This window comes from Lampris incognitus, chromosome 8 (genome assembly GCF_029633865.1).
Source record: "Lampris incognitus isolate fLamInc1 chromosome 8, fLamInc1.hap2, whole genome shotgun sequence".
NCBI lineage: Eukaryota > Metazoa > Chordata > Actinopteri > Lampriformes > Lampridae > Lampris > Lampris incognitus.
This window is the reverse complement of record NC_079218.1, coordinates 28,492,092-28,501,330: the sequence shown is the minus strand read 5'-3', so window position 1 is coordinate 28,501,330 and position 9,239 is coordinate 28,492,092. Positions and strand designations below refer to the sequence as shown.

Genomic DNA, 9,239 nt, shown 5'->3' with positions numbered 1-9,239 from the left:
GTTACGGGGTCAGCACAGTGTCCAAAAAGAATTAAGGGAGAGAAAGTGAATAAGATGAGAGCAGAAAAGGGATTGTCGCATGCTGAAGCTGCTAAAATAATGTCGAGAAACAACGAGAAAGGTGTATTCCCCTAATACTGAACATCACAACGTGAAACAACTTTAAGAGGACAAGTCAGTCATGAAGCATGCTAAGTTTTGCTGTTGTAAGGACCAGATGAATTTTTTGGCAATGGTAATTAACTGTACTGCTGGAGTAAAAAGAAAATCTGGGAGAATTGACATAATTGTACATGCAGCAAGGACATTTCTGGGTGTCATGGGTGTTTCTGGAGAAGGTATACAGCAGCTGACGAGAAAGGCGTTTAGTTCCTCTAAGAAGCCCGTGAAAACTATTTTGATTGAGAAGACTTTTTTTCTTCCAGTAAATAAACATTCTGGTCCACTCACCATTCCAGTTGGTGGCGGTAATGCACAAAATCATTGTTTGCCAACCGCAAATAAACCTATAAAAGGAGGGAGCAAAAAACCGAGACGCAGAAGAAGAAGACGCGAAATATATGATTATTTACCAAATGGCTGGCAAAATAGAGGCACAGTAGTGGACTTGAAGAAAATAATCTGTTAAAACAGTTCTTGGGAGAGAACGCTGCCTACGTGGGACGGCATGGAAAAACAACTGCATTTAAATTTGTTAGCTTCAAGACCCCCGATTGCAGGCGGCTTACAGTCTGGGTCCAAAATGAGAATGGGGTGAGTTAGCTAACATCCCGGTAGCGTGCTAATAACTTTATAAGCACCTGTCGTTATTCTCCACATCACCTGAGCACACTGCTTGACGTAGAGGAGCTACTGGGGCCTGGGAATCGCTGTTTATGGTTAACACCAGTTTACCCTTAGCTTAGCGACCAAGCTAGAGTTTATGTGGGTGTGTTGTTTCATTAACGATAATTGAGTTAGTTTTGAACAACGCTGGAGTGAGGTCTTTGTTATGGCGTGGGAGGAAAAACAAAAAGTCCAATCGACCATAACTGGTTGCTGCAAGGATGACGAACACTTTCCGCAGAAAACCACTATGTCAAATTAGCAGCCTGGTATCAGCATTATACTACGGATTTGAATCTCTTACTAACACTTAGGCTACGCCACAAGGACTGGATAAACGTAGCTGGGGTTTGGATAAACGTAACTATTGTAAGACCAGCGCTTGGATCGAAAACATAAACGCGGATAGCCCAGATAGACCCTCTTCTGAAGGCAGGTTTGACTAGCCGTCGTTACTGGGCCACCATCCCCGCTGTTCGCCATCCACGTACTGCAGTGGACAGTTTGATCCTTACGTCACGTTTTAGCTTGTTGCTTACACCAGTGGTCACCACCCCTGCTCAGGGAGAGCTACCATCCTTCCGGTTTTCACCCAAACCCCCAGTTTAGCACGCAACGTCCCAGCAGTCAGTTTATTTAGTCTTAAAATTTTGAGTCCGTTCTTACAATTGCTGCTTATATAGTCTTGCAGTCAAGATACATAGTCTTGCCATCAAGCGACATAATTTAGTAAATTCATGCAAATGACTGTTTGGATATAATAAGATATATGAGTCCTATTCGACGTCACCGAGAAGTGAAAATATTGTGCCCACGCCATATTTGCTGTATTACTCATTACTTGCTGTATGATAGTTACGGTATTTGCAGAAATTTGTGCGGTGGAGTGTGGAAGTATCTATATAAACCTATATAAATATTTTGATACAAGGGCTTATAATTGTCTGTTGAAAGAATGGTAGGAATGCTGATTCTAGACCAAGTAGTTGTTGTCATGTGACCCGACCACGAATCAAAATTAGCATTTTGTTGTTGTTGTTTAGATGGATGGATGATAGCAGGAGCGGCGATGAATTCTTGCTTGAATGTTTGTATAGTTATTATAGTTGATTATAATGTTATATAGTTATAGTATATTAATAGCCTTTGCCGATAAGTTATTCCAGTCAAATGTTATGTTTCCATCAGGCTGTTTTCCTGCAAATTTTAAAGTCGAGAATAAGAAAAGATGATAAAGGCTTTGCTAAAATTATATATGATCTGCTGAATATGAGTTTTTTTGCTTGTCCTTGTTATAGTAAGTTAATGTATGAATGGAAAATTGAATGAACTATCAATTTTATGAGCCTTGTTTTTTGTTTCAACTATTGATAATCATCACAAATGGAAACTTGCCATGGGTGTGAACACATGCACAGCTCGAGAAAAGTGCCATATTATCATGGCTTGTTTCCTTTTTATAACTGGTACAGATTGAAGTACTGAATGAAACACCCTCTGCTGTTAACTCTTCACCATGCACATTGCACTGTGACCTACACGAATAGCAAACAAACTATGGAAAAGAGATTTGACTCATAACAATGGTGGCAGATGGTCTGTCTTTTTTTTTTATTCAAAGATCCAGGAGACATTGCATTTGAATAAACCAACTTTGTGAAAATGAATTACAATATAGGATAAAGATGGCATAGTGACCCCACATACGGTATGTCAGAAGAAATTAAACTGAGAGAATAAGGAGGTAATTACTTTTTGCACACCTTTTTATGAATTTATTGTACATTATTTGGACTGAGTGTGAAAATTATCAAAATCTATTCTAGAGCTTTGTCATTTGGAGATCACAATTTAAAATTGTCTCAGATTGCACTTTTGAAAAGCTCCTTTTAGAAGCGAGATGTTGAATAAATTGTCACTGACACACAAGCAGTCACTCCCAGAAATGTGGATAGATTCCTGAAACTTAATTGCTATCGTCACTTGATCAGAATATTTTATGGCCTTAACTTCATGACAGACTAAGAAAAAGTTTATTTTAGTTTCGCTTTAATGTTCAATTCCAACATATATGTTGGAATTGAATTCTATAGTCTGATACGGAGAGTAATCATGTAGTAGTGTTGGACAATCAAGGCTGCAGTTTGAGTTCTGTCTCTCTCTTTCTTGTCTTCTCCTCGATTACAGACCTGGACGGAAGCGAGATTTCTCCCCCTTGCCCTGGAGTCATTACTTTGAAACAATGGAAGACGTTGAGGTGGAAAATGATAACGGCAAAGATATATCCTTGATTCTTGCTTTCTATTCATGCTTTGTCAATGGGAAAGTCAACTTTCAAGTTTGTGGGGTAACAATTGCCCAAGGTTAGAGAAGGGGTCTCTTGACTGCAATGCTGCTAGTCCCTTCCTCTGCCCAGGCCAAGGGCATCTGATTCGGCACAACAAAAGAGTAATGCTGTCCCCAAGCTCAAAAACTACTGTTAAATCCAAAGCAAAGCAGATTTATTAGTACCAGTGCAGCCACTTAAAAGAAAGCCATAAATAACTTTAGTTGTAATTGGCAGCTCCCATATACAGGTTAACGAATTAGAAGCTGGATGTTGCTACAGAAGAGTACATGTTCCTCCACTGAGGAATAACAGTTTAAAAAGTAATCTTGATATACATTCTCAAATTGTTTACCTGTAAAAGCATAAGCAGCAGCCTTTTTTAAGATAAGATTTATTACTTTTTTGCAGCCCTAGCACTTGTATTTTTTTCCTTGACTCCCCTGTACGTTTTCAGAATTTACAGCAGCGGCTCCCATGGTCCCGTGCTGCTCCTGCTCCATGGAGGAGGCCATTCTGCTCTCTCCTGGGCAGTGTTCACTGTGAGTCAAACAAGTGCTCTTATCTATTTAAAAATGGCTGACATGCTGCAAAATGTTTATGAAGCGGTGCTGACGTTAAAGCGTGTGCTTGTTCTACATGATTGAGCGTAATGCTTTCAATTTCATATTCATTAAAACCTTTTTTTCTTTTTTGTTGCATGTATGTGCAGTCAGTGATATGCAGCCGGATTAACTGCAGGGTGGTAGCTATGGACCTCCGAGCGCATGGTAAGTGGTAGAGGTGGCCCACGGTGGTGGTCACTTGTCTCCATCTTTACACAGTCTTGGCTTTTGATTATAAAATTTAGTGAAATGTTTTTTTTTCTCTCATGTCCCTTGCAGGTGACACCAAAGTGAAAAATTCTGAAGATCTCTCTGCAGACTCGATGGCCAAGTATGTTGTCTACTTGGGATATTTGGCATGCAGGAATAGCAGTAATTAACAAACAGACACTTGCTCTGTGATACTCACAATAACCTACTGTTATCTTTTATAGCTTGATGTTAATTGATACTGATTTGCTGTTTCCTTCACAAGGGATATTGGCAAAGTAGTAGAGGGACTCTATGGAGAGAACCCTCCACCAATCATGATTATTGGGCACAGCATGGGTGGAGCAATTGCAGTTCACACAGCCGCAGCCAATCATATACCATCTCTACTTGGCCTCTGTGTCATTGATGTTGTGGAGGGTAAGTGCTTATGGTGTATTGAAGTAGTATGTTGAGCTTTTAAATGCTGGGTAAAGAAAGTAACAAATTGTTGTCAAAATTTGTTTTACTTTAATTAATTAAAACGAACATTTCACAACATCTTAGCTCTGTGGACTCATGGGAAGAGGGTCCTGGGTTTGTTTCCAGTCCATCTGTATGGTTTGCATGTTCTTCACGTGTTTGCATGCGTTTCCTCTGGTTTCTCCAAGTTTTCCTCCCACAGTCCAAAGATATCCATGTTAGTTGAAATGGCGTTTCTAAATTGTCCATAGGTGTGAATGGTGTGTGAGTGATTGTTTATGATTTATGCGGTTCCTGTGATGGCTTTGCGACCTATCCAAGTTGTATCCATGTGTTCCACCCAATACCTGTTGGGATAGGCTCTAACACCCCACAACCCTGAATTGGCTCAACAGGGTAGACAATGGATGGATCAATCAATCAATCAAGTTGCATTTGGAAAATTAATTTTATTTGTTTCAGCAATTGTCCCTTTACATAACACTTTCTAGAATATGAATGATGGCTATTAGCAATGATTAATATTGCAATTAGTACATTATTTACAATCTTTTTCCCTACATTTTATTTACAATCTTTTTCCCTACCTTTAGGCACAGCAATGGATGCTCTGAACAGCATGCAGAATTTCCTCAGGAGTCGCCCAAAGACTTTTAAGTCTCTGGAGAATGCCATCGAGTGGAGGTAAAATATTAATTTCCCAAAAAAAAGGTGAAAATATAAAATGACTGATTTGAATACATAATTAAATCTGATTAGATGACATGACAGATTAGGTTATTGTGCAATTGGGGAATGTCAGAAAAATGATTCCATTTTTTTTTCATATTTTGGGTACTCTTATCTCAGTGTGGGCTGACATTAACTGTTCAGTATTTAATTTAAAAGTACCAACTGCCTTCCATTCCCCAGGCACTAAGATAAGAAAGATTCCACCATAACTCAAAATTAACCAGTTCCAGGGCAGAGGAAAGCATGTGCAATTAACCCAAAGTTTTTCCTTCTGTGACAGTGTGAAGAGTGGACAGATTCGAAACATTGAGTCAGCACGGGTGTCCATGGGAGGCCAAGTGAAAAAGTATGTCTACCTTTCCAGTCTGTAAATAGAAAGTTTCGGTGTTCACACCTCATGCCTGTGCATTATACTTTGCTCTGTCTCAACTTTGACAGACGGGAGGAACCCATCAGCAGTCAAGGTGTCTCTAATAGCATCGGCGAAGTCATAATAGAAGAAGAGGAGGAAGAAGGGGAAGAAGAATCCAACAACAAAAGAATGAAGGAAGATGACCAAGAGGTTATGATTCTGTTCCTGCTTTGTGTGTGGGGGGGGGGGGGTGTGTGAAGGATGTAGATTTGAAGGTTGACATTCTCTCCATGTAGATAAAGAAGAGCATCTTTACCTGGCGAGTTGACTTGTCAAAGACCGAAAAATACTGGGAGGGCTGGTTTGTAGGCCTGTCTTCCCTCTTTCTATCTTGCTCTGTGCCAAAACTACTACTGCTGGCAGGTGAGATGTTTAAAATAACCACTAGTTTTCTTCTAATTAACTCAGGTTTTTTAATTTTGGGAGTTTTCATTTAACTTGAAATAAATATTTAATTCTCACAGTAAATCAAAGATGGTAACGTTTGATTGGGTGCAAAAATTATGTAGTTTGACAGTGGATTCTGCATGTTTAGTGAGAATTAAGAAGCCAAAAATTTTTTTTTTACATTTAATCTACCCTTTTTGAGTTTTTGAAGGATAATATGTATATAGTATATATATTTTTTTTTGCTTGCAAGTGTCATTAAACAGCACAGTTCCATGGCTGACTTACCCAGTTGTCAACCTCTCCCTCCGTAGGAGTGGACAGACTTGACAAAGACCTTACAATCGGACAGATGCAAGGTGAGGATCACACATCAGGAATTTGTGGACTGCTTCAATTCTGCTTGCTTTGAACGTGCATACACTTTCCATCAGAAATTTTGTAACAGACATTGTGTGCTGTGATTCACAATCTGTATAGACCTCACTCGGATCCATCACCTCACAAATAATCTGAATCTCACTGTCTCACCACAGGCAAGTTCCAGATGCAGGTGCTCCATCAGTGTGGTCATGCCGTTCATGAGGATGCACCTGAAAAAGTAAGGCTCACTTGGAAAAGCATCCGTATTTTACCGAGATGTGATATTGATTGATATTTTTAACTCAGATATTTCTCTACTTTCACCAGGTAGCAGATGCTATAGCAAAATTTATGGTCCGGCACAAATTCACGGAATTTAAGGAGGGGTACCTGTGGTAAGAGGAAAGAAAAAGAAAAATACTATTTCATTTAAATTAAACTTTTTAAAGGAATAGCTTGGAAATGTTTATGTTCATCCCTTTTCTATAATCATTGCTCATGTTTTACTTAGGGTAGGTTCAGTTTTCACAGTCATCCATCCTTTTTCTTCAAACTGGACACTCAGATCCAGCTTGTCATCTAGAGTTCAATGCAATTAATAGGGAACAAATCCACAATCCTCATTCAGAGCGAATAAAAACACCCCACAATGCTCTGCCATAGTGAATTTAAGTGGTCATTTAAAAAATGTACTGTCTTTTTTTTTTTTACTGCTGGTTACAATGATTTCTTACCATGCCACTTTCTGCAACACAGCCTTACAAGTGATTACCAGCAGGAGTCACTCTGCCTTGGCACTTGCAGTGACAAGTAGCTCAAAGGTGTTTATAAAATGTGACCTCGATGACTTATTAAAATTTACTGTGACATATTGGGAAAGTCCTACATGGGAGATTTGTAATCAGCAATAAAATGGAACTGCGAATGGAATGTAGCTGCAAAATCAAAACATTTTTCAGTGCATCAATTCTACTTCATTTATGCCTTTTGGAGTGTGATGCTTGAATAAATACATTTTCACAGAATTTAAAGCATGCTGGACAACATTTTATTCAATGGCAACATTTGAATGGTTAAAACATTGCTTGATCTTTTCGAGGTGGTTTACATTTGTAGAGCATTGCATCCTTGAGAAAAACAACACATTTACTTGAACCCAAAGATACTAATAGAATAGAACAGCAGTAAATGTACATTAGATAATATTTGATGTTAACACAGAATATTCTTCTTTACAGCTAATTTCCAGTTTCCAGTCTACACATAGCCAGCCGCCATTGAGGAAATGTGTGACGATTCATGGATGTTATCTTGCAAATTAACAATAAATTGAGAAAATTGTTATTGTTGCTGTTGTTGTTGTTGTTGTTGTTATTATTATGTTTTTGTCATCACATAGTTCTGCCTTCCAGCTTTGCCTTATTTTATTGATATTTTTGGAACTCAGATTTGTATTTCGTTTCAGGTTTAAATCTTTTATGTTTCATGTTTTTTGTAGGCGATTGCATCATGTTGTAATGTGTTTATGAACTTGATTTAAAGAATGAGGATTAAAAATGGATATGGAAATATGCCATCCATGCTTTTTGTTGGCTATATGTATTAAAGCGTCATCATGAACATTTAAAATCTTGGTGTTCGTTGTTGTTTTTATTTCCCCCACAAGTACTTGGCATTTTAAAAGAAATATATTTCATGGGCTTTTTCCTATACATCCCATGAGGACTAATAAATATATGTTTTACTTCTAAGAAAAACAATTTTTTAGGTCAGGGTCAAAGGTACAGCATCTTGGCATTCATTTCTCGATGCATGCTCAATAATCCAGGTGTGGAAATCCAAGAAAAGTTGAATCAGTTTGTCTGGACACAAAGTTCAACGTTTCTGGGATCTTGGCATTCAGTTCTAGGCTAGACTAAACAACTGCCTTTGGTTCAGCAGCAATGGCTCCGGCATGAAGTCATTGAATATTTTCTGTAACTTGTACTGATGGCTAGCTAAGGGAATGAAAACACCATTCTTAGGAGAGCCCATGGACTTGGGTGCACAGATGTGGAAGTATATGAATGTCGATTTCATTTTCCATCTAGATCAGGGGTGGCTAACCATGTGCCATGGAGAGCCATGTGTATGCAGGTTTTCATTCCAGCCAGACTCCACATCAGGTGATTTCACTGATTAGCAACCCTTCAACCAAAGAGGAAGTATGTATCGGTGAAATCACCTGGTGTGGAGTCGGGTTGGAATGAAAACCTGCATCCACATGGCTCTCCTTGGCACATGGTTAGCCACCACTGGTCTAGATACTCATATCCCTGTGCTTGTACTCTGTTTTGTGATGCCTGTATAAACCGTCATGCCAGTCACTGGTGGCAAGTGGACAGTAAAGTGACTTCATGACATAAAAAGGCACCTGCTCATATATATTTTGATCATGCACATTTGACTACTTGACATTTGTGATATTGGGCTATACAAATAAAATTGACTTGACTTGACCATGCAACGATCCCTTTCCCTAAATGGGTACGGTTTATTGGTTCACCTTTTGGCCATCAGGTGTCAGTATACCGTGATGTTTTTTTTTGTTTTTTTTGCAGGTCCGAATTGTAGGAGCGATTGCATTTCCACATTGCTGTGTGTGTGTGTGTGTGTGTGTGTGTGTGTGTGCGCGCGCGCGCGCGCGTGCGTGTAGGTTGGGGGGGGTATAATAATGGTCAGTTTTTCAGTCTCATACGTTAGAATAGAAATGTATGCTCCCTGTGTTTCTGCACACAGTCTGAGCTGAAAGCAGGAATCGACAAGGAGAGACAGCGAGAGAGAAACCGATTTATGTAGGTAAACGGGGAGGGAGGAGCTGATTCAAAGAATAAAAGAAGTGTTTGCGAGGGAGTTGGTTTAATTTAACTGATCTCTA

At 39.1% G+C, this 9,239-nt stretch overlaps 1 protein-coding gene across 1 annotated transcript; it reads left to right on the top strand.

The window, feature by feature from the left end:
• Positions 1 to 516: 516 nt before the first annotated feature.
• ppme1 (protein phosphatase methylesterase 1) lies at positions 517 to 7,951 on the top strand. Its single transcript, XM_056285419.1, has 14 exons — positions 517 to 753; positions 3,013 to 3,106; positions 3,601 to 3,693; positions 3,864 to 3,921; positions 4,036 to 4,087; positions 4,232 to 4,386; positions 5,022 to 5,112; positions 5,441 to 5,506; positions 5,599 to 5,722; positions 5,809 to 5,935; positions 6,274 to 6,318; positions 6,496 to 6,560; positions 6,650 to 6,717; positions 7,561 to 7,951. The coding sequence occupies exons 1-14, from the start codon at positions 668 to 670 to the stop codon at positions 7,562 to 7,564; spliced, it is 1,128 nt and encodes a 375-aa protein (XP_056141394.1). The 5' UTR covers positions 517 to 667; the 3' UTR covers positions 7,565 to 7,951.
• Positions 7,952 to 9,239: the final 1,288 nt, after the last annotated feature.

Coding starts and splice junctions, on each gene's coding strand:
- ppme1 (XM_056285419.1), top strand. CDS start 668: ATGGAAAAACAACTGCATTTAAATTTGTTAGCTTCAAGACCCCCGATT. Junction 5,113..5,440: donor GAGAATGCCATCGAGTGGAG/GTAAAATATTAA, acceptor CTTCTGTGACAG/TGTGAAGAGTGGACAGATTC. Junction 6,319..6,495: donor TACAATCGGACAGATGCAAG/GTGAGGATCACA, acceptor GTCTCACCACAG/GCAAGTTCCAGATGCAGGTG.